Source organism: Epinephelus fuscoguttatus, linkage group LG13, assembly GCF_011397635.1.
Source record: "Epinephelus fuscoguttatus linkage group LG13, E.fuscoguttatus.final_Chr_v1".
NCBI classification, from domain to species: Eukaryota; Metazoa; Chordata; class Actinopteri; order Perciformes; family Serranidae; genus Epinephelus; species Epinephelus fuscoguttatus.
This window is the reverse complement of record NC_064764.1, coordinates 6922429-6947353: the sequence shown is the minus strand read 5'-3', so window position 1 is coordinate 6947353 and position 24925 is coordinate 6922429. Positions and strand designations below refer to the sequence as shown.

General features: G+C 38.1%; 2 protein-coding genes across 4 annotated transcripts in view; one reads left to right on the top strand and one right to left on the bottom strand.

The window, feature by feature from the left end:
* LOC125899270 (nck-associated protein 5-like) overlaps positions 1 to 24925 on the bottom strand; it is a 122955-nt gene that overhangs the window by 72889 nt on the left and 25141 nt on the right. For 2 of the 3 annotated variants that reach the window (XM_049593429.1, XM_049593427.1), the window contains exons 3-4: positions 12570 to 12660; positions 3143 to 3301 (exon numbers count right to left, since the gene is read on the bottom strand). In XM_049593429.1, the coding sequence (XP_049449386.1) occupies positions 3143 to 3301; positions 12570 to 12660 (250 nt within the window). Of the gene's footprint in view, positions 1 to 3142; positions 3302 to 12569; positions 12661 to 18637; positions 18720 to 24925 lie in introns of those variants that run through there. The other variant, XM_049593428.1, reaches the window with a different exon arrangement.
* Positions 1 to 24925, top strand: part of gpr39 (G protein-coupled receptor 39) — a 200400-nt gene that overhangs the window by 170859 nt on the left and 4616 nt on the right. The gene's annotated exons all lie outside the window — the stretch shown is intronic.

Genomic DNA, 24925 nt, shown 5'->3' with positions numbered 1-24925 from the left:
GTGTAATGGAAACCCAACTTGATTTGATGAACACAACTGCAAACTAATGGGTTCACATCCCTCTCAGCCAACCACAAACAGCCACAGCATCAGATAGGGAGTATATATTCAGCATCTGTCATCTTAGAAAAGTCAAAAGAAAAGAAACAGAGTGAGACTGCGAGAGAGAAAGAGAGAGCGCGCGCACACGAGAGAAACGCAACATTGATTTACAATTGTGGTGACCTCCTCCCAGGCTACCTTTGCATCATCAGCCCGTGGAGGTCTGCTCGCAGTTCCGTATATTCGTACACTGCGAGCTTGGACCTCCCGGACCAAAACATCAGTTTCCTCCTGGGAGAAGTTTGGCCGTCTGACGCTGCTGGTCTCTTCTCCCATGGCGAATTGAGTAAACTCTCATTACGCCTTCGCACGGCGCATTTAAGGGCGAGGAGAGGGGCTCATTTGATTGGTGTGATGTGTGTAAAACCCACTCCACACCTTCTCTCCTCCCTCTTTCCGACTTGCGCAGGTAGGAGGAATGGAGGTGGGAAAGAGGAGTAGCTGCGCCAGCGCACACGGTGTGCCAAACTTGCAAAATCCGCCTGGCCACACCCAGTTGGCGAAGCGCAGGTGCACTGCGGCTCCGCCTCGCCCGGTCTACGAAACTAGAGGCCTTTGAGTTCTTTGTCACATTCCTTGGGCCATTCCTGAGCAATGTTTGCAGTGTGGCATGGTGCATTATCTTGCTGGGGAGCTACTGCCATGGGGGAGTTCTGTTGCCATGAGGGGGGGTACTTGGTCTGCAATGGTGTTTGAGTGGGTGGTTGTCAGTAGTTTTAATGTTTTGGTTGATTGGTGTATATTGTTATATTCAGAATGAACCTGGCTACTCACAAATGCCATCAACTTGTATGTGGGTTGTATTCAGTTCTAGATGTTTCAGGACAGAAAGAGTTAGAAGAGTTAATTTTTTTTTTTTCCTCCTCCTCCTCCTCCTCCTCAGAAGATATATATAAATATATGTATATATTATATTTATTCATTTAAGATAGTAAGACATTAAGAAAGACATAATTGAAATTATATGACAGATATGTTTTTAAGGGAAACATAATAAAAAGCAAATTAAATGTTTTATCAACACCGGGAGGAAATGTAGCTGATTAATGTATCTTGCAAGTTGCAAAAATGTTCATACTGAATGCATCAGCAAAATGTTCAGTGACAACATATTTCATTTGTTTTACATCAGAATAGGCAGTCTTGTAATACACTTTCCACTTGTAATGACTACATTATTATTTGTTGTTATCATTTTTTTTTTAATTAACATTTAATATAAACCACAATCTTTCCCATACCCTTAACTTAAGTGTCTTAGTTGCCTAAACTTAACCACAGACAGGAGCCTGGAAGTGAACACAAGATTCTGGTGTTACAGTCCTGCAATTCAAAACTGAAGAAGTTCTGGAGCTCTTCTGGAGCCCCTGAAGATCAGCAATAAAGTGTGATATCCAAACACCATCCCCATTCACATCTGCTCTCACCTAACACCACCTACAGTAACACCACTACCAACAATCATTAAAACTGTTCCTGGGTTTATTTCAAGGCAGTAATTGTGATACATATATTGGGGGAACAACCCCCCCCCCCCCCCATATTAACAATACGCTCAAAATGTGGAAGTAGTGTTGCTGTACCCTGTGGATAGGTACAATCAATGTCAAACACTGTATTCTGTCACTATGTTATCACCTTCAAATGCACTACAAAGTGGAAAAAACAGAATGTAACATTCATGTCATTTAAGCTATATCAGTGTCGACTGTAATAGTTTTTGTTAGTTTTCCGAAAATGATAATTCCCCTTTGAAATCCCTAGCCCTGTTATGCTGACTCCGTGGCTATGGCCTTGCATTGAAACAAAACATACAAAGCAGAATTAACAAAGTGAATTCTGTTTTTAGGTGGATTTTACCTTTAGGCTTTGTTTTGCCGTAGATATAAAACTGCAATCAATAATGGCTGTGAGACCTCCCAACAGATGGTATGTCCTATTACCTTTAGCAGGGAAGGTGTGACAGAGAGGCACAATGTACATTCACTGGAACACTGGCTGCAAATGTTAACTACCCTGTCAGCATTTTAATTATCACCTCCTGGATATGAATAACTCCTTTGTATCCTGATGTTTCTGCCTTGCCCCTTGGACCGCTCTGCAGCATAATAGGGTCTCATTTTCAGTGGTCTCATTTTCAAAGATGGATAGAGGCATGATGAAACACTGATTGCGCTTGTTTCTCATGTACATGGCTCACTGGTATTTTCAAATGAAGCTACACAGACTCGGCTGCTGTGAATGACACGTGACAGTGGTTAATGATCACTTCATTCAAACAAGCTCTTAAATTCAAGACAGGTTCTATGTTCCAGTGTTCTTGAGGACTTCATTATCTATTTACCTTAGGCAGCTCATGAATTGTTTTTTTTATACATCCTAGATTTTACTAATGATTTAAAATAGCCTAGCCCTCAGCTTGCAATTTCCACCACATAACCCAGTCTGACACAACAAAAATAGCAATTGAAAGCTGGAGCTCAGGATTCTGCAGCAGAATTCTGCAGCATGCCTAAAGGTCTTGATGAAGGCCAGCAAGAAAAAACTAAATTTTTACTGAGCGGGCCAAATGATGTCAGTGGATGGCCAGATTTGGTTCACAGACCACAATATTGTGACCTGTGTTCTAGCTAAAGTGAGTAAAAGTGATCATTAGTTAATCAATCTGTGTAACAGCCTATCAGAGTCAAAGAGTTGGGGGTGAACTAACACCATGTCACTACTTAAAAAAACCCATCTACCCAGTAATTCTTCTGAAAGAGCAAAAAGGAAAACTTGTTGTGAGCAGACATACTAATAAGTAACCAGAACACTCAAGTTCAGTCCTTGGAAAAACAGCCCTGCGTGCTGTCCTTGAGCTGCCCAATTATTCCAAGTCTCTATGGATATCTGGTGAAATACATTTAATTGAATTAAACATATAGTACTCAATATATCGATCTATCTGATGTTTCAGGCATGGCGAAGAAGAAGGAGAGTGGTGGGGAAAAGGGAAACAGTTGGGGGAATGGTAAGAAGTGGACCATGCAATTCACTTTACCTCCAGGGCTCTGAGTCGCTCGAGCAGGGGATTGCTGTCCTTTGAATTTTCCTCCGACCCTCCGCCGGCCTCAGGCGAGGCAGGCATCTCTGCTGCCACTGTGGCTGTGGGACCCTCCAGACTGTCCTGCTGCTTCCACATTTCCTCCAGGAGTTTGTCCTGAAAAGTAGAGAGAGCAGATCAAAGATGCATGCCTTAAAGTCACAAAGAAATGAAAAATAAACTCTTTATCATTGTGGGCTCCAGCTATAATAATAATAACTCTTGATAAACAACTCTCTGAATGCTGCCACTACTTAGGCACAGTAGTATAAAACTTTCACTTCACTTCAAAGCTTAATTAATCCATATTTTTATTAGTAACACTGAATTACTGTGAATCACACACTGCATTGGTCAAAAAAAACACAGGACTTTCCCCAGGAGAAAAGTCTTCAGAAACATATGAAACCAAATAAACTTTGAGTCATTTTCAGGTATGTTATATCCATAGTTCTTTTCCTAAACTTAAGCTACTCTATGTACTTTATGTTAAGTAAGGTTGATGAGGACACTTGGTCGAGTTTTCTCCCAAGTAAAGCCCACAACCTGCCTTTTAGACCCAATTCCCACACCATTTTTTAAAACATTTTATGGATTCTTTGAGGAACAGCTACTGTACATGGTGAATTGCTCTCTTCAGACAGGTGTCTTCCCGGCCTCCTTGAAAACGGCGGTGGTGAAGCCCCTTCTGAAGAAGAGCAATTTAGACCCCAACATTCTTAATAATTATCAACCTGTATCCAACTTACCATTTTTAAGCAAAATTTTAGAAAAACTGGTTTTTAACCAAGTAAATGATTTTTTAAATACAAACAACACTTTAGAGAAGTGTCAGTCTGGTTTTAGGATGAACCACAGTACCGAGACAGCCCTTTTAAAGATTTTAAATGACATCAGGTGCAATTTAGATTACCATAAACTCACAGTCTTAGTACTACTGGATCTAACCGCCGCCTTCGATACAGTAGACCATCACATTTTATTAAATAGACTGAGGCACCTGGTCGGCCTCTCTGGTACTGTTTTTAACTGGTTCGTCTCTTACCTTACTGATCAACACTTCTTTGTAAGTATGGATACATGTTCCTCAGGAACCCATGAGATAAAGTGTGGGGTCCCCCAGGGGTCAATTTTAGGTCCAACTCTTTTTAATCTCTACATGCTTCCTCTGGGGGACGTCATCAGGAGGCACGGCATCAGCTTTCATAGTTATGCTGATGATACGCAGCTGTACATCGCCGTGTCTCCTGATGACACAGGGCCAATTGATGCCCTTTTTAACTGCATTTTAGATATAAAGTCATGGATGGCAGCGAATTTCCTGCAGCTCAACCAGGACAAAACAGAGGCTTTAGTCATTGGTCCTGAAGGCCAGAGAGAGAAACTTTTACCAAAACTACAGGATTTTAAACCAACACAATCTGTAAAAAATCTGGGTGTGATTTTTGACTCTGAGCTCTGTTTTATTCCACATATTCCACATAACAAAGGCAGGTTTCTACCACCTTAAGAATATAGCCAGAGTCCGCCCGTTTCTCTCTCAGGCCAGCACGGAGGTGCTGATGCATGCTTTTATCTCCTGTAGGTTAGATTATTGTAATGCCCTGCTCTCTGGTCTTCCCAAAAAGAGTATCTCAAATCTACAATTATTACAGAATTCAGCTGCACGAGTGCTAACGAGGACCAGAGGGCGGGAGCACATTACACCAGTTTTAAAATTGCTGCATTGGCTCCCTGTGCGCTTCAGGATCGATTTTAAGGTTCTTTTATTAGTTTTTAAATGTCTTAACGGTCTTGGGCCTTCTTATTTATCTGACCTGCTTTTACCATATCAACCCTCACGGACCCTGAGGTCCTCCGGCACCGGCCTTTTAACCATACCACAAGTTAGGACTAAAACACACGGGGAGGCAGCATTTAATTATTATGGCCCCCGATTGTGGAACAGCCTGCCGGAGAACCTCAGAGCTGCAGAGACTGTTGATGTTTTTAAAAAGAGGCTCAAGACTCATCTTTTTAATCAGGCTTTTAACTGATCTCTGTATTTATCTATTTTAAATTCCTCTTATAACCTATTTATCCATCTATTATCTCTTTTTTATTATTTATTTTTTATATTCTTACCCTTCCTCTTTTTACATTCTTATCTCATTTAACCTTTATCTTTTGTTATTTTAGTTAGCCTATAGGTTTTAGTTTTGATGCATTTTATGTCTCTGTTTTAGATCATTCTTACCTAGCTACTAACTCAATTTTATGAGCTAAATAGCTTTTTGTTGGGTGGGAGGGTTGGGTTTTCTCTTTTCTTTTTGTTTTCTGTTTTGGATCTTTGTTGTTTTTAACCTCTGTGAGGCACTTTGTGTTGCTGTTGTATGAAAAGTGCCATATAAATAAAGTTGATTTGATTTGATTTGATCACACAGCATCACAAATCTGCAGTCAGAAGCAGCTAGTGTGGGATTTTTAAGTTATTTAGCAAATTGAAATAAACAATAAATAGTTTGGTGAAGCAGTTTATATGTTTGCACCAATCTAATGCTATTCTAGCCATAATTCTACTGTACTTGACATTGTAAATGGTACTATATTTTAAAATGTACTAACGTTGCCTCATTCTGCATTTTAAGATGAAACATTAATCGCTGATTTCTTTTTTAATGTTGGAAAGGAGGCTATGATGCATGGTGTTAATAAACCAGGGTAATCTGACGTCAACGGAATTAACACCAGCATACCGATTTATAACTGACCCCTGATGTGTGTAGAGGTGTGTGGTTATTCTGTAGTAGCCTGGTGTCATTTGCATGTGATCTGATGAAGGTAAATACAGTTTACGGACTTATATAATAGCAGCACGCTCTGCTGTGGCACCTCTCAAATCAGAGGCTGTAGATTTATCAGCATATGTGTCCTGCTGCCTTTTAATGAACTCAAGGAGAAGCTCTTCATACAGTATAAAGCAGCAGTGGACGACAGATACTATAAGAATGAATAATATTTATTTATAGCCTAGATAAATTCAATTTTTCAACCACATCAAAAGTTATTTTTGATGCAGATTTAAACACGTCTTTATAAACTGTTTATTTACATTTTATGCACTATTCAATTATTGCTGCATATTTGCTCGAGTTTTAAGTTTGCTTTGTTGATATAGTCACCAGTGGCAGCAGAATGATGAAAAGTGATGAACAGACGAGATATTGAGACGTCTCAGGGCAAACAATTTTTACCAAAATCCCAACAACTTGCTTCACACTGCCTCACTTGTATGAACCTCCAACAGGTTTGCACCTATGTTCTCGCCTGTGTGCTCCGTGCCCTCTGTGCCCTCTGCTCGCTCAGTGCTTGTCAACAAAATATTACACAGCTGGGCAAAGTGAATTCAGGAAAATAACAAGCACGGTTGGAGTACGGCTTATGCTGGGTTTTTTTGCCACCACCAAATTAGGGCTCTGAGAGTCTTGCAGCTTCCCCTTCTTAGGTAGGCTCCTCATGTAAAAAAAAAAAACATCAGGAGCTGTTGAGTTTTGTTGAAGGTACCTTCACAGATTGATCGGACCTAATTATAATAAATCCCTCTTTCCGTTAAAAAAGATAAAACTGAGAGCAGCACAGTGCTACATATAACATGGCTCTGTTGTTGTACTGATGGAATTAATGCTGTGGAAATGCACATTATACTACATTTACTGCTATTGTAATAGGCTACAGGTAATTCCATACCCCTTAATATTTATATTTTATCATTTTTTTTATTTTTGTGCCATCAGCTACAAAACTCTGTCATTATTTAAATATCGGCTTAAACTGGAGACTTGGCAGCACATTTTATGTCAGTGCCATCTAAAATTCATCCAAAATACTGTAATATCATTTTTGGTCTTGTTCTTTATAACTACACTCTGGAAAAGTTTAGCTCACTAAAACCAGACAGGCTACTGTTAGGAGAAGGACATCACCTGCTACCTATAGAGTTAAATGTTGTTGTATTCAACAGCAACACTACACACACTGTTTTTGTCTTTGCTACTTAATGAGGACAGTTACATTTGCACAGTTATAAGAGGTCACTTGTAAACATGAAGGAAAACATAATAATCTGTATTTTCAAATGTTTGAACAAATGTCCATATATCCGATGTCTTTCCTGGTGAGAACAGTCTCTCTGGCTCACAAGCTCAGACAAGCTGGGTGCACACTTCCTGCCCAGTGTGAAATGGTAGAGAGACAAAGTTAACAATTGGCTGGTGAAGAGAGTGGAGCATTTAACAAGCCAAAGAGAGATAAATATTTTCCTCAGAAGCTTGTGGACCAAATGAAAGCTAAAACAAGTGAATATTTCCCCCAGCAAGTGGCCAGAAAAAGCACTCCAAAATGAATGAATGAATAAATGCTTATGCCCCTCTGTGACTGCTCAATTCAGCTGTGAACTCTTAAGTGCAGGGATATGTAGGGGATTCATGAGATGAGTTCATGTAATGGTTTTTAAAGTGGATGTATTAATAAACAAAGCACTGGGGCAAAATCTGGTGGTGTTGAGCTCAGTGGAGGGAGTATGGGGTGCCGTTTGTAAAGTGTCTCACGCTGAAAATAACATCAACATTTTGCCACATTTAGCTTCAAACAATGTTTAAAAAAGTATTGTGATTTTTTTAACGTCACCTTTTACCACATTTACAGCAATATTTGTTAACTTAGAAATATATTAAATAGTTAAATCTAAATATTAAATGTGGCACCTAAATGTTAAATGTTAAATCTAAATATTAAATCTAAATCTAAATCTAAATGTTAAATCTAAATATTAAATCTAAATCTAAATGCTAAATCTAAATCTAAATCTAAATCTAAATGTTAAATCTAAATGCTAAATATAAATATAAATATAAATGTTAAATCTAAATATTAAATCTAAATCTAAATCTAAATGTTAAATCTAAATGTTTTGGGTGAAACTAAATATTTAGCTAATATGCAAATTCACACTGCCGGTCACCGGAAGTACCAAAATAAAAGCTCGAGATGGTCAGACTGTGTTTATAGAATCAAATAACAAATTAAAACCAACTTATCGGGGGAAATGGACACTTGAACATACATTAGCGTGATAATAACTACCTAAAATAACAAGAAACGTGTTTGGAGAAATTTTATTTGACGTGTACTTTGAGTTGTTAGTGTCTCTTCGGAGGGATTAACAACCTAAGCTAAACTAACAACCGTCAGTTCTTAGCCCCGTTAGCAGTGTCTGTAATGACTCATTAACTCTTAAACGGTCCGTGAAAAAATATTTTTTTTCCAGCGGATGTCTTAGTTACAACATGATTGAGCTAGCAAAGCAGTTTTGTGTTGCGATGTGTGGTATTTATTCAGTTTTGGGAAATCACAATGTCTAGAAAGCACCAGTGGCTGCAGCAGCAGCAAAGCTATCAGGACGTCATCTGTTAAATGTCTCCCATTGTCGGATACGACATTAAACTACTCCAGTTAGCTCAATCATGTTGTAACTAAGACATCCGCTGGAAAAAATATTTTCTTCACGGACTGTTTAGAGTTAGTGAGTCATTACAGACACCGCTAACGGGGCTAACAGCTAACAGTTAGCCTCGCTAATCTACGATAACCATGTTATTAATTTCAGACCGTGATAGTAATGTTTGTTCAGTCATAGTGTTTATAGGCTTTACAAACACCAGATTAGTCTAAACGGTGATACAGTGACGTGAAAAACGTGAGATGTGCATATATATATGTTGCTAAACTCCGCTGGTTTTCTACCTGGAAGTATTTGTAAGTAGTTATTATCACGCTAATGTATGTTCAAGTGTCCATTTCCCCCGATAAGTTGGTTTTAATTCGTTATTTGATTCTATAAACACAGTCTGACCATCTCGAGCTTTTATTTTGGTACTTCTGGTGACCGGCAGTGTGAATTTGCATATTAGCTAAATATTTAGTTTCACCCAAAACATTTAGATTTAACATTTAGATTTAGATTTAGATTTAATATTTAGATTTAACATTTATATTTATATTTATATTTATATTTATATTTAGCATTTAGATTTAACATTTAGATTTAGATTAAGATTTAATATTTAGATTTAGATTTAGCATTTAGATTTAGATTTAATATTTAGATTTAGATTTAGCATTTAGATTTAGATTTAATATTTAGATTTAACATTTAACATTTAGGTGCCACATTTAGTATTTAGATTTAACTATTTAATATATTTCTAAGTTAACAAATATTGCTGTAAATGTGGTAAAAGGTGACGTTAAAAGAATCACAATACTTTTTTAAACATTGTTTGAAGCTAAATGTGGCAAAATGTTGATGTTATTTTCAGCGTGAGACACTTTACAAACGGCACCCCATAAGGGAGGTCAAATATGATTTTTACATGTCCTTGTGATTATGCATTTGTTGGAGAGTGGTTCAGTTGAAGTCTTGACTTTCCTTCAAATGGTTCTTGTATCTTTTTAAGGAGTTGTATACAACATTCAAAACACATTTATGATTCAGAGTCTGAGTCGGGATTGGATGCATTGATGTACACTGCTCTCAACATGGAAGTGGCTCAGCCAGTGGCTAGCAGCTACAGCGCAAACAGCCTGAACAACACTTACAACAGCAACAGTGCTGACAGTGCTAACGGTATTACACAGAAACTTACATGCACTAAAATGCACATGCAGCCATACCAGCCACCACAGCAAACAGAGAAGCTCAGACTACAACACACACAAAGGAAGCGTGACTTTGTTCTCTGCTCAGGATGCAATTACTATATCATTACACAACAAATAGTTGTTTGTTGTCATATGAATGCTCTGACTGTCACAGGCAGAATTTTACTGATTACTGATTACTGATTTTGACTCTAGCTTTTAAGTGCCTGGTTTTATAGTGCCTGGTTTTATAGTAACTGGTTTTATAGTTTACTGGACACCAGTGTAAAAATGGCAAAAACAGTGCAAAATAAACAGACTTTGTATTGAATCAGTAGATATTCAACATTACAAGCATTATTGTTTAAATGTATTAATCTCAGTGGAACGTGGTGGATGAGAGCCTTTCAGGTTTGTTCATCAAGCAGGCAGATAATCACAACCAGCGGAAAGGAGGTACTCTCACTGTCTGATACTGTAGATTGAACTTAAATAAAAAGCATAACATAGGCCTACTGTAAAGAGTGGGCTTACTGCACCTTTAACATAATTCATCTCTATTCTTTATCTCTTTTTATTTCTTTTCTTTTCTTTTTTTACACATTTATATAATACCACATGATGTGTTGAAATAACAAAATAACTTCTCTAATATCTGCTCTTTATTTCTGTTGATGTTTTTTTACTGTTTTATCTTTTATATTTGTTTGCATGAGGTTAGAGATGAGATGTTTGCCGGATGTTTATTAGCTTGTGATGTAATTTATGCCAAAATATTAAAAAGCCTTTATTAAAAAAGAGGAAGATGAATGATAACATAAAACAATAGGAGATAAATAAGGCTGAGCTACATATTACCACCAACTAATCAGTATTGTGAATTATGAGCCTTGTTTGTATTTGGTATGTGGTTCATTAGTTCCTATGTTTTGCATACTATCCACACAAGCACAAATAATGAATTACATCAGAATTGATCATCTGAAGTGTGTGGGACAAAAACCTGTTCTTGTAGTCACATTGTGAGGACACATCTCCATCTGGGGACAGGTCCCACAGACCTGTAACCCTAACCCTAATGCCATACTGGAATTTTCAATTAACCTTTTAACATTAACCTTCTGTAAACTGCTTAAAAAGCTTTGAAGAAAGCGTTCTTTCTCCTAGTGTAATAAGGTCATGTCAAAACAAATGATTTTTCTTTAATAACAATTAAAGCAATGCTAACTAGGTAAACAGATGCTTACAGACGCTTGATCAGTGGCTTTAAATGTCAAAATATGACATGCTAGGTACCCCTCTTGTGTCACTTTTGGACGTTCAGGGGCTGCGTGTCAATTTATGCTTGTTACATGGACTGTCTCTATGCAAAATAAACTTCATTTTAACAGAAAATGTATAGTTTCTGTAAATGCATACCATATTTTCTAAATAAGCTTACAATGTAGGTAAAAATGGTTGTTTTTATGTTTACTTCCTTAGATTTAGGCAACAATAGTATGTGTTAGGTTTAGAGAAGCACATCATGGTTTGGCTTAAAACAGCACGTTTGTTACTAATATAATAAAGGCTAATGTCACATGACAAGTAACTCAACTGACTTTTGGTTTCACAAAGAACACCAGAGTTTGATGCATGCACCTATGCAGACTTCCTCGCTCTTTATGGTAAGTGGATCTATAGACTTGCACTTGTATAGCACCTTTATAGTCTTCTGATCACTCACAGAACTTTTACACAATGAGTCGCAATCACCCATTCAGACACATATTCACACACTGGTGGCCGAAGCTAGTATACAAGGTGCCACTTGCTACTGAGTTTTTTAGACATTCACGCACCAATGGCACAGCTATTGGGAGTAATTTGGCGTTCGGTATTCTCCCCAAGGATGCTTCGACAAGCAGACTGGAGGAGCCAGGGATTAAATCCTAATCTTCCAATGATCTTTGAATTTGTGGATGACCTACTCTACCTCCCACCGCAAGACGCCACAGCCGTCCATAGAGCCACAGCCGCCCCAAGGTAGTCAGTCAAAAAATGCCACCATCTGTTGTGTCTCATACCGCTGCTTAAGTATGCCTCTGTGGGTCTGGGTCTAATGCCGAGGGCCACTGATTAAGCATTGGCATCTGACAATTTGGGAATGGACCAGGTTGACCCGATACACTTAAATAGCTAAATATTGATCAGTAACATCTACAGTTTTTGAGATCATGCATCACTCTAGAAGTCAGTCTTTAAAATCTCCAGAAATACCATTTTTTAATGTCTTATAGATACACATTACAACCTGTATGAAAAACATAATCCTGCCACTTATATCATGATCTTGACAGAGCACATTATAAAATACTTGAAAATCCATTCCAAGGTGAGATCAATAATATGTCTAATGGCAAATTATCTCTAGGGTTTTCTAAAGTTATTGTTATATCTACAATCTGAATGATGAAAAGTGAAAAAAATCAAATGTTAACATATTTTCTTATTACAGTTCTGTAGGACATTAGTAAAAAATAATGGTGCTCAAACTACTGTTTCACATTATCATACGACCTTTTTCCCGCTTCAGAACAAGTTTTTCAGTTTCTAGTTAAGATCTCACTTGACTCAGATCAAACTAATAGTGGCAAAAAACACCATTAAGATCACATCAGTGTCATAGAAACAAAATAACTTCAAAGGACTAAAACATATGCTGTACCTTGTACGCTTTCATGAGATCCAGTGGGTCCACCTTGGGCCCCTCCAGAGAGTCCTGGTTCTGTAGTAGCGTGCGCACCGTCTCCTCCATGCTGCGTTCAAGAAGAGAACAGGCAAATAGGTGAGAGTAGCTGAACGGATGGAAGGGGTGCTGGAGAATCAATGACTTCATTAAACTGATAAAAAAATTTGGGTTAACATTTAAAAAACAATAAAAGGTTAACCGATAATTTTTGACCATATACTACATTGTATATTCTCATATAAAGTTAGATGATTTCTGTGTTTTTTTTTAAGCTGATCACAATTTAAAATATATAAATACTTATATATGCATACATATTTTGATGATGTGGAAACACCTTTGTTTACACTTGGATCACTGACCAAATTTGCCTTTATGTAACCGCCTATGACAAGGTGTACACTGAATGGTGAAATTACAAATGTCTGCAGTACAATGTAATTTTTCCAGCTCAGTGAGAACAGTAATGGAGTTGTTAACTGGATGCAAAGTTATAGAACCGAGGGAGTGTGAAGCTGACAAACCTGTTGATGGAGGTTCTCATGTTATAGGGACATTTCACTTCTAAAGAACGTCTCAACATTTCTTCATTGGATTAGCTGCCCCTGAAATGGCCTGACCCACAGTGTTTAGACTTTTCCATATCCATACCCAATTACATAATGTCGACTGATGACAGAAAACAATTTAAGGTTGATAATGATTTGAAAACTGCTGTTAACAAACACCTCATCCACTGAATGGACAAGCCAAGCTACTTATAAAATGTTCAAAAAACATCAAATCCTGGAAATTTTTGTTAGCAGAATACAGTCAGTTTATGTGTCATGAACATATTATATTGTTTATCTGTCTGTAGTAGTTTTTTTTTTTTTTTTAAGAATGAATGTACTCAAAAAGAATCCCTGCAATTTGCCATCAGAAGGATCACTCATAACATAGAACACTGGCTTTAACAAGCTAATTTCTTGGCCACTTGGGGGCAGCAGAAACAAAATGCAAAGCACTCCACTGACATATTATCAACTTAGAATGTTGTTATGGCAAAAGAATTAGCCAAAAGTTTATTGCTCCAGGAGATAGAAAGCAACTTTAGGAAGGAAGGAAAGTGGAAGTGGAAGTGAATGGTGGGTTTATAAAAGCTTTTTTTGATCAGAACAGCTGCCTGCTGCAGCTGGACCAACCTATCACTCCACAATTTCTTAAATATGGCAGCTTGTTCAAGGGCCCTAAGCTTCAAACTGTGATACTCTTTGTATCCCTCTAGCATCCTGTTTGGACATGTCAGTTTCTGTGTCAATTTCCACTCGTTAAATGCTTCAACGTTTCTCAAAATAAACTTCCATCTTCAAAGGAAACGTAGGAAACTCACTATGGTTGTAATAAAATAACTGTTCTTTTACACTTGCTGACATTGATTTCATATGACCTATACCAGTGACTAGATTACCTGGTTAAAAACCGGACAGATGAGATTACATTGGACTCAGTTAAAAGCCCCGTATGTCTCATACAGACGCTGTAGTGTGCCTTGTGTTTTGGTAACAGAGGCCAAGGGCCACTGACTAGACTAACATATTTTACTCCCTCGGAATGAGCACAGGTTAGCTGGACACAACAGTGATAGGAGCGGTGAGAGTTAATCAAGACAGTTGAGTTTTGGGCAGGAAAAGCAAAACAGTTCTAAAAAAGATGCTAAAACAATTATGTGGGATTATCTGAGTGACCTCTTTCACATTGAACTTATTTGTTTGAGCTGTTAGAGTTAAATTAGTAGAGTAGCTTAAATGTGTGATTTCAGGTATTATCTGACTGAAATTAAATGTAAGCAATTTTTTTTAAATAATGCCTAAAATCATGTACAGTAGACCATGAATGTTGCATAGTGTAAATAGACTCCTGTGGGCAGTATGTTCAAAGAAAAGTACATCACAACCATCAAAGCTCTGTTCTCTTATTATTCATTGCACAGAGATTGTTTGTGCAACTTCACATTGTCCTTAGCCATATCATACTTCCACATATCAATAAGGCTTCAAAATGGCCATAATGCTGCAGCTGACATTTGTCCAAATGTCTTCCACTCTATCAGTGCAGTCTCGCCTTGTGATCTTGCAACTGTTTTCCCTCTGAGCTGTGTATGCTTGATAGACACTGACCATGTTTCTCATAATGTTGTACGCAGTGACATTTTTGCCCTGTCACTTTCAGAGCAGCTTTCCCCCCTGCTTAATGTGTGTAGCACAGCCATTAGCACTAGCTGCTGACTGTGAGCACACATTGGCATTCCTGCCCCAAGTCACTGCCACTGACCTGAAACAAACCCGCACAAAGTGAAATCAGCGGGTGAGGTGGTGGTGGGAGGGGGAATACCAGTCTCAAGTAGACTTAGAAGTTAAAGTCCAGGAAAAGGCAAACTGAGTCATTTGATGTGGATTTGTGCAGTCTAAGAGAAGTAAAAATACTGTCACTGCTGTGTTTGTAAAATCTGATATGATGGCACATGATAATGCTGGAAGTAATCAGTGAAACAAATCTAAACATGATGTCTTATTGAGCTCCATTCTCTGTACAAAAAAACTCTGTCATTCAACAAAAGCCAAAATGTGATGCAAAAATTCAAGCTGCAGCCTATAATCAATAATGTTACCTTCAATATCGATCACATGAACAGTTGTATGTGACTCGTAGGGGTTAACCAAATGCAGTTTTCATCAGCTGTATAGTGTAGTTCAGCTTGTTGTTGTTTTATGAGTCTAACCTTAGCGGTTGGTTCATTCTCACCACTCTCACAGCTACAGCAGACGGCTGTTTTCAGCTTGATAAATCCACTGTATACTTATCTGTTCCGCACCAAACAGCTGACAGACACTATTAGCAACTAGCTGGTGAACATAGTGGAGTATTTAATAACTAAAGAGACATATATTTTTCCCAAAAGATGGTGGAGACCAAAACAGAGCTACAAGTGAGTAAATATTGTGCTTACATTTGCCAAAAACACAACTTCAAAGGAATTATTATGTTTCTCAGTTTCTCTGGATGTGTAAATAGGTAACTGTTTGCTATTGTTTTGTTTTGTTTTTATTTAATGCATTGCACACATAATTACATAGGTTGTTGTTGTTGTATTATGTTAATACTTTTTCTTTTAACAATACACATATTGTGCACTAAAAATGCTCCAGCTGTTAAAGCTAGCTTGTATGCATCTTCGTAGAGTTGAAAGGAGTTGTAGTACTAAGACTGGCCAATCCGCTCTTTTCCACAAAAGATATAATAAGGACTTCAATTATCTTCTGGCTTATTATTTATGGAGGCAGAGACTCCATTGCAAACTGCCCTAAGTGTTAATTGCACACATCTGTTTTGCCAAATGGAATGCAACTACATTGGTCATTTCAGTCCATCTATGAGAGCTGGATGGATATGCACTGCACAGCATCACTGGATGTCTGAGCTAACGCAGGACAAGGACGGGGATTCATTGAGGCAACGTGTGTCACATTACCTGGTGTATTCTTCTTAACCTTCATGCATTCATCATACTGCAGTTTGTAGTATTTTTTCAGGTGTTTGAACACATTTGTTATGTTGCTTTGTTGCACAGACACACATCTGATGCAGTTTAAATCTGAAATACTTCCAAAGAATGGATGATGATCTGTATAAAGGGACTAGCTTTCTGCATTCCATCTGCTTTCTTTTGTTTTTTACTCTCTTAGTCTACTCTGGACTACAGCCGCAACATTCAGTAAAGGTTAGGCTAGGAAGTGCTTGATTTGACATGCAGTGGATTTTTCTCAGAGTCACGCACACATTTTTTTTACATCGATATTGCACTGGATCATATCTTACTATATAATGACGAAAAGTCTGTGTGTGTGTCTGTGTGTCTGTTCCACGTTTTTCTCCTCACTGACTTGGTCAATCCATGTGAAATTTGACACAGTGGTTGAGGGTCACGGGAGGATGCGAATGAAGCAAAATTACGTCAATTGGCCAAAGGGGGCGCTATAGCAACCGACTGAAATTGCAAACTTTGAATGGGCATATATCATGCCCCGTATGTGGTAGAGACATGAAACTTTGCACAGAGATGCCTCTCCTCATGAGGAACAAATTTGCCTCAAGAATCCATAACTTCCGGTTATATAGATTTTCCGCCATATTGAATTTTTTGAAAAACACTTAAAATCGATCTCTTCCTAGGAAGTTTAACCGATCTGCATGAAACTCAGTGGACATAATCTAGGGACCAATATCTAAAGTTCCCTCTTGGCAAAAGTTGGAAAACTTACTAAAACTGAGCTTCTATAAGGCAATGAATATTGCAGAGGGCATGGCTCATCACATAAAGGTGTATAACATCTCAAGGGTTTCACCGATCACCACGCAACTTTATGACCACACATAATCTGAGGGGACTCCTTCATTATTGACCCGATCAAACAAAATGGGGGTGCTAGAAAGTTCATTTCTTATCTAGGCCTAACCGCCACATCGATTTTTACTAAACTTGGTAGATATGTAGAACAGGACGCCTCAAGGTGACTGGAGAAATGTAACTCTAATTGGCAACTGGGTGACGCTATAACAACAGAAAAATGCTTAAAAATGGCTAAAATGCGACCGATCGCTGTGGCTCCCCCTGTGGCCCAATGTTTTGGGTTTTTTTTCTCTAATTTTTGGTATGAAGTCATGGTATGGTATGCTGTACATAACCACGGAAACTGTCACTGTGTCATTCTGTCAGTCAGTCATTCTGTCTGTCCCACGTTTTTCTACTCACTGACACGGTCAATCTATGTGAAACTGCACATAGGCATTGAGGATTGGCATAGGTAGAAGGTGACAAAACTACCAATGGGTATAGTTCACTTAATTTTGGGAAGCAAAAATTGTGATCGAGACTAATATTTGATTAATTGATCCTTTGCTAAGCCCCACCTCTGTGTAATGTTCTGTCAAGCTGTCGGAGCAAGCATGAAGCCCACAGTGAAACTACCTGCACTCCCTGAAAAATTATAAGCAATTTTTGGAAAAAACGAAAAAGCAGTTTCAAGAGAAGTAGACAGAGGCGTTTGAGGGATTTATCCAGGTCAAATTCATTCAGCAGCAAAAACAGGTAAGAAAGAGTTAGAAGCTAAAGCCTAAGTATACAGATCACAGTGTAAAAGTGATATCACCTGGCCATCAAGACTGAAGACAATAAAATAAAGGGAAAGTCGAATGGGGAAGAAATGTGTATCCCCTTCTAACCTCTTCGGGTACTGAGTATCACTATTACACGTGCCTCAGACACAACATTCAGTTTGAAGTTTGAATTCACAAAACTAGTCTGAAAATGCAAAAAATCCCCTTGTCGGAGCTGGTCAGTGCTACACTACGATTAGCATGTCTGCATTTGAGTGGCAGGACTAAGCAAAGGGTGAATTGTGCAGCCCTAGTATCCATATTAGCTTTAAGTAGCTTATGCAGCAGTGATGGTCAATGTGGCACTGCTTCTGTCCCTTGTATCCCCATCAAACTGAACTTAATCTAAGGGCTTGATGCTGCCCTCTTTTACCACCAATACTTACTGTAGATTCATTTTTCATCTCTAAAGTAAACCCGTGCATTTTCTTACCACCCAAGTTACACTTGCCTACCCCAAAAACTGAAAAATCTACATACAGTGACGAGTACAGAGGTCAAATCTACAGCATCAGCTTCATAAGAGGGTATGAGTTACAGTAACACACCTTCCTGTGTGTCCTGTATGAATAATGCAAACTCTGATAGAAAACATTACATAAATCATTTTCTGCATTTTTTGGTTATGTTTCACAGCATCTGATCCTCAACATCACAAAGATCAACTGTCACAGTGCAACATAGATCATTTTCTCACAACACTAGAGCCAGTCCTTAAAGTTTTGGCTCATCACGCTTGCTCCTCATGAAGTCACACAAATCCACCTGAATCCCATCAAAATTCATGTTATTCTCAGCAATTTTTCATTCATTGCCTACACTTTTGTCCTCACTCAGTCATCACTCACCCCATGCTGCCTCACTACTGACTCTCACCGGTGCTGGTCATCTGTAATGAGGCTAACCACACAGGTCCTCAGCTTCCTCAGCTCTGAGTTAGTCACTGCTCTGTGTTTGTGATTGGACATTGAAGGGAAAGTGGGTCTCCTGATCTCCCTGTGGACCATGTGGGGAATAATGTGCAGCTGAGTGCTCTCAGAAAGGGGAAAAACAAGCTCCAACCCTGTCTGGCTCTAACCTAACAAGGCCTCATACTCTCCTCACCACCTCGGACTCATGTCTGCGGTCTGATTGTCTCCTCTGTGTTTAACCTCATTTCAGATAATTTGCTGAATGAATACTACATTTTTTTGCTCTTAGTCATGGTAAGACATAATGGTTGGCCAAAATGTTATGTCCTCATGACTATTACAATGACCTTTATATGGAAGATTGGTGGAGTTTTCCTTAAAGATAAGATGCTCAGTATACACAACCGATATATTTACGACAATCACACACAGCTAAATAGCACAGGACATGGATGAACGACCTTAAAAAATACAATAAATAATCCTTAATGAAGCATTTTTAATGTTCTGTCAAATGCCCAATATGTTAACAGTATTTTCACCTGACGTTCATCATATAGATTATTGTACAAATATGAGAAGACACTTGCAACGTTTAGCATTGACTCTGAGATGTTGAAAAGTAACCTTCAAGTTGATTTTGTATTATCCAAATACTTTTTATTTAGAAATACTCCATACTCCTTTTGTGCAGTGGCATCCCCTAGACAAGCTAAGGCTATAATTAGCACCAATTTAGTCTAAGTACATCTATGATTAGTAATATTAACTGCAAAATGAATAAAAAAAAAAGTATATCAGTATGTGACTTCTTAACTCTCCATATTGACGTGGTTTTGAATCAGCCTACTTCACCAGCATAACAGAATTCCAGAAATTCAGTTATGGCTTTTGGTTTTGGTGTGCCACCACAAGATTTTCAGTGGCCCCATCAGGCCATCCCTATGAAAAATTGCTGGTGCAACTTTTGTAAATAATAAGTATGATGGTGATTATGCTGACAAACTACTTTTTTTGATGAAGACACAGTCAACCTAAATTAGTAATTATATTTTAAATGTTGTAGAAGAACATTAACTATACTGACCATGTGAATTTGATATTAGCAAACTTACAAGCTGCTTGTAGTTCCACTCATGTAGTTACAAGACTGAGATTTAAATGTGAACTACAAGTCTCTGGAATTGTGTAAGATCTATTTTATTGTGTTTTGTTGTTTTAATTAGGTAACCTTAAAATCATAAATACGTGTATTGTGCATTATTTTTGACACATAACATTCCTGCTTCCCTTCAAATGTGGATGATGTGTCTTGTGAAACCCTTTATTGTGCTCAATATACTGTATATACTGTATGTAGACACCAAACCAGTGACCAGAATAAAAGTTGGCGTTTTCGGTTCCTGCAAACCACGGATATGTTACATTTGTACATTAATGTGTGTCTGCTGGAAGATGTAGCTTTAAGTCACTAAAAAACAAGTGGGTTTGTTGTTCATTAATCTTGAACAGTGGTCTACAGCTTGGCAGGTGTCTCACCTCAGTGCCACGCCACCCATCACTTTTGAAACATGATATGATACTTTACTCATGGAACCTACAAATGTAACGTATGCCTGGCTTGCAGAACCATACAGTGCCAACATTTTTTTCAGGCGACTGGGCTGTAGACACAAATGTGCACCCATGCATGTTTTTTTTCAGTATGTGTATGACATAGATATTTGTCTTAAATGGAAATGACCTCTTCCTTCTAACCCAAGGGGTTTCTGCTGCTCTGTGACATTTTGCCACAAGCAAAACCCTCAGCTCATCATGCACAATAATGTATGAATGAATGGCCTAGTTTCCCCCTTAGCTACTGTAGTAAAGTGACCCCTTTCCCCACTTCAATGAAAACTGAACCAGAACCAAGAACAGTACGGGGAAGCACCCCACTGCTATTCTTCTCAAAAGGTTTTCATCTCTGTTTGTTTACAGCACTCTGACCCATTTAGGTGGATTTGAATATTGAATCCTTACAGACATGAATTCTACATTTAATCACCGTCAACAGCAGGATCATTTGGTTACACTGGCTGTCTGGATCCCACTGCAGCCACTTTATCAATGTGTGGATGTGAAACAAAGGAGTTTTGTTTCAACAGCCCATGTAAAATCCATTTGTAATGCTACTACATATTGAAAGTAAGTCCTTAATTGCAGTCATATATCTTTATTTATTACATTTACTTTCAAGTGAAGAAAGAATTGTCATATATTTCAGTGATAAATGACTCAACTGCCCTGCACTGATTGTGTTGCTTGTTGTCTAGTATTCCATCCTTCTATCCATTTTCTACACATCGATCAGCAATGAATAAAATCTTGTAAACAAACTGAGTAATAGTGTTTGATTTCAATTCAAACCTGATTTCTTTTTAGTTTAGTCTAGTATCATTTAAATTTTGTTTAACATTTTTCCAATCACCATCTACCCAGGATCTTCCTTGCTTTCAGTGATTTTTTTTTTTTAATTTTATGAAAGGAAAAAATAATAACCTTGATTAAATCAGAAGTAAAGAGGTAAAAATGAAACACCAAGTATGGTTTACATTTTATTTTACCTTGTCTTTTGAAAGTGCCTTCAGTATTTCAAGGCTTAATTGTAAAGAGAAATTATACAAAAGGCAGAAAAAGTGATTCGCTTGTCAACACACATCTTTACTCTTCTAGTGATGGACGTTATGTTTATGTAAGTTTTTCATTTATTTGGATAATACAGTATTCCATTGTGAAGTTTATTTGATACTGCCCACAAATAACTTCTGGACTGTAATTTAGGTATCAGAGTTTAATGTGCATAAAGGCAATGTGCTTTAAATACAACCCATTCACCAGAATAAACGTTGGTATGTTTCTGCAAACCACTGATACATTACATTTGCATGTGATTATGCAGCTAAAACATTACAACTTAAAATTTCAACAACAATGTGGTGAATGTGTGGTTAGGTTAAGGCAAACAACCAACTTGGTTATGATTAGGAAAAGATCATGTTTTAGCTTACAATATCCAGTTTTGGGTGCAAAGTCTTGGCTGGAAAAGCAGCATCTTGGTACAAAAAAAAAAACAAAAAACAGCCACTTCTTTTGGCACTATCTCAGCAGGAAAAACAACAACAGGTCACTACAAAACACCATTGACTGTAAAAATAATAGGGGTAGCCAATTTGACATCACCCACTTGTTTTTTAAGCCTCAAGTTCGGCATTTTAGCCAACACTATCTTGGTTTTTGGAGCCAGAAGTAACCATATTTGAGTGAGAGGTTGGCACTGTGGAGGAGCAAGGGGGGAGAACTGCCGCTTGCAAAACACCCATGTGTGGTGCCTAACAAGCTGCTGGACACACGGCAATGACTCCCTGAGCTGTATTTGTCTTTTGTTGGTCTTGAACAGTGCTCTGCAGTGGTCTGCAGCTTGGCAGGCATCACACCATCCACCATTGCATCCACCTCTTGAGGACAAAGTCAGCTCATATACTATGTTACTTAAGCCACGTTAATGTGATTCGTATGAAACATGCATATGTAATGTATTTGTGGGTAGCAGAAATGTACAATGTCAAAATTTTCTTCTGGCAACTGGGCTGTAATATATACAAATATACAAAGTTGTTTAAAGCTTCTTTAATGGAACTACTTAAAAACTTTTTTATCTATGTTTTTTTTCTGCCCCTCTTATTATGCTTCAGCAATCACAGTAATCACACAGATAAAAGAACTGTGTTTTTACACTTACATAAACTCATTTGTTGTGAAATAAAAAATAAAAAAAAAGGAATTAAGACAGAAGTAGCATCTTACGCCAACAAAATGACTTGAGATGATGAGATGATTTGGTGTTTGTTGTGAGTCTAAAAAGTAGTAACTGACTTATGTAGTATGAAATTGAAACTACCCAGATCTTTTCCATGCAGAGAGTATCAAAAATATAATGTCAATGTCAAGTTTTTAGTGATAAACTTCATGAATAAATAGTATATGAGACAAAAAGTATCATCCAGAGCTTCACCAGTACCACTTAAGAGTCCTTAGAGGCCAATGTTTGAAGGCTTATTACCAGCAAATTTCATCAGAGCTCTGACAGTCATGGTTTGGTTATAAAGGCTGCTTTGGATGCGACACTGCACATAACAAGATTAAATGGACCTTAAAATATGACGCGGTGAATGAAACAAAATAATTTAGCGAAAACTTTAACCACTTTCTGAAAATTCTATGAAAGTATAGTTATGTTTTTAGTTGGGTTTTTTTTTAAATACAGTTCTATGACTGACTGACACATCACCCTGTGCTAACTAGCACGGAGATAAAAACAAACCTAATTTCTAATATCCCTAAATATCATGCAGCGGTGCAGATATCTTCTGCATGGCAAGGGTGAATTAACTTACAGTCACAAATCATCGGGGCCCAATCTCACACCTCGCTGAGCATATGCAGATAGGATCGAACTTGGATCATGAGGGGCCGTCAGCAGCCTAACAGTTGGCTGGACATAATGCTTGGTTATTATTTCCCTTTATGGCATGCTGGGAGGAGAGATCAATAAGTGGGGGCACAGTGGTAGTCTCTCACTGCAGTAGGTTGACACTTCATATCAAGTTTAAGTGTCGAGTCCTCCAATAAAACTGAGCAGATTTCTTCTTTCAAAGACAATCTCTACGTGAAGTGGGCTCTCAAGTTAATGAAAATGTTGGATGTCGCCACAGAAGCCCAGCAGTTCATCACATTTGGTGTTTGGCCTTTGATGGATGTATGCTATGCATTATGTTTGTTGCTCGCTTGGATGGCTTGTCATTGACTTGTGGCCACTGGCTTTTAATCTACCAAGACTGTGATACAGGGGGAACTTTGTGAAACATTACACCTCACAGAAAAACCTCACGTCACCCTAACTGGCAAGCTGTAGTGCTGCACAGGTGACGGCTTGAGTGTATTGAGGGCAACAGTGTCTCACAAATTTCATTAAATATGTAATGAACTATGAAAACATCTTACGTGAACATTTTACAACTTCGAAATCAGCTCCTACACTACATTACCAGATCGTAAAGGTCTGCAAGGGAAATTACTTACATGACAGCTCCAAGAAAGTGAAGCAAAAACATCCTGATCACCCCCTGGTGGCTGTCTGCATGAGAGGTCATAAACCCTAACCCCTCTGTGTTAGCAGATAGGATATGGGCCAAACTAAAAAAGACGATGTCAATTATTTTTCTCTCAAAGTAATTTTAGGTAGCTCGTATCACGATGATGTGTGTGATGATGTGAGCATTACCATCTTAAGAGACAGATAATTTCCTTCAGGAGGTGGTAGAGACCAAAAACAAAGTTAAAAGAAGAATGAATATTTGACTTACATTTATCAAGTGCCAGACATACAAGTTGGCATAAATGTTAATGTTGCTCCATGTGTGCTGGATGTGTAATAGGCAACTGCAGACTAACAGGTATGCCATACTAACTTTCTAAGGTGATAATAGCCTTTGTCAGTGCTGTGTTTTCAGCATGCGCAGTTTGCCCACAAAGAGCCATAAATAAATAAATAAATAAATTTATTGCAGCTTAGTAAATTTATCATTGCATGATTACATGTCATATATGGGGTTACCAAGGGCACAAATCAATGGTGTCAAAGGCAAGGCTACCAGCTTTCATTCAAAAGATAAACTATCAAGGCTGAAATTTCTGAAGCTAAATCCTGGATAATTCTTTTTTTGCTACCACTGTTGCCCAGAGCCAGGAAAAGACAGGGAGACTCTCTCCCACTCCTATAACATTGTTGGAATCATGATGAATTGTTTAAAAAAAGGATCAAAAATCAATACAGAGGAACCAGAGACGTCATATCTTTTATTCTGTGTTTTCTTCTTACTTGCCAAAAGCTGGTGCCTACAGCAATGCAGTTTAACCGCTGTCAGTTTAGTTGGAAATTTGGGTGTGTTATGCTAGTAGCAGCAAAGGTAGCTTTGAGCCTCTAGCCTTAATCAGAGATGATGAGCTGGCTACAGAAGTCTGGTAAGCCAACCCCTTCTCATGCTGGTTACATACTGTTGCTTTGTCAGTGGACCGAAACATCAAAAAACAATGCACTAGGTAGCCTCCTGCTTTGGTTAGGACATTCACAGATGGTGTCTCAGTTGATGCTTGCTAAATATATTGTGTCTTTTCAAAATACAT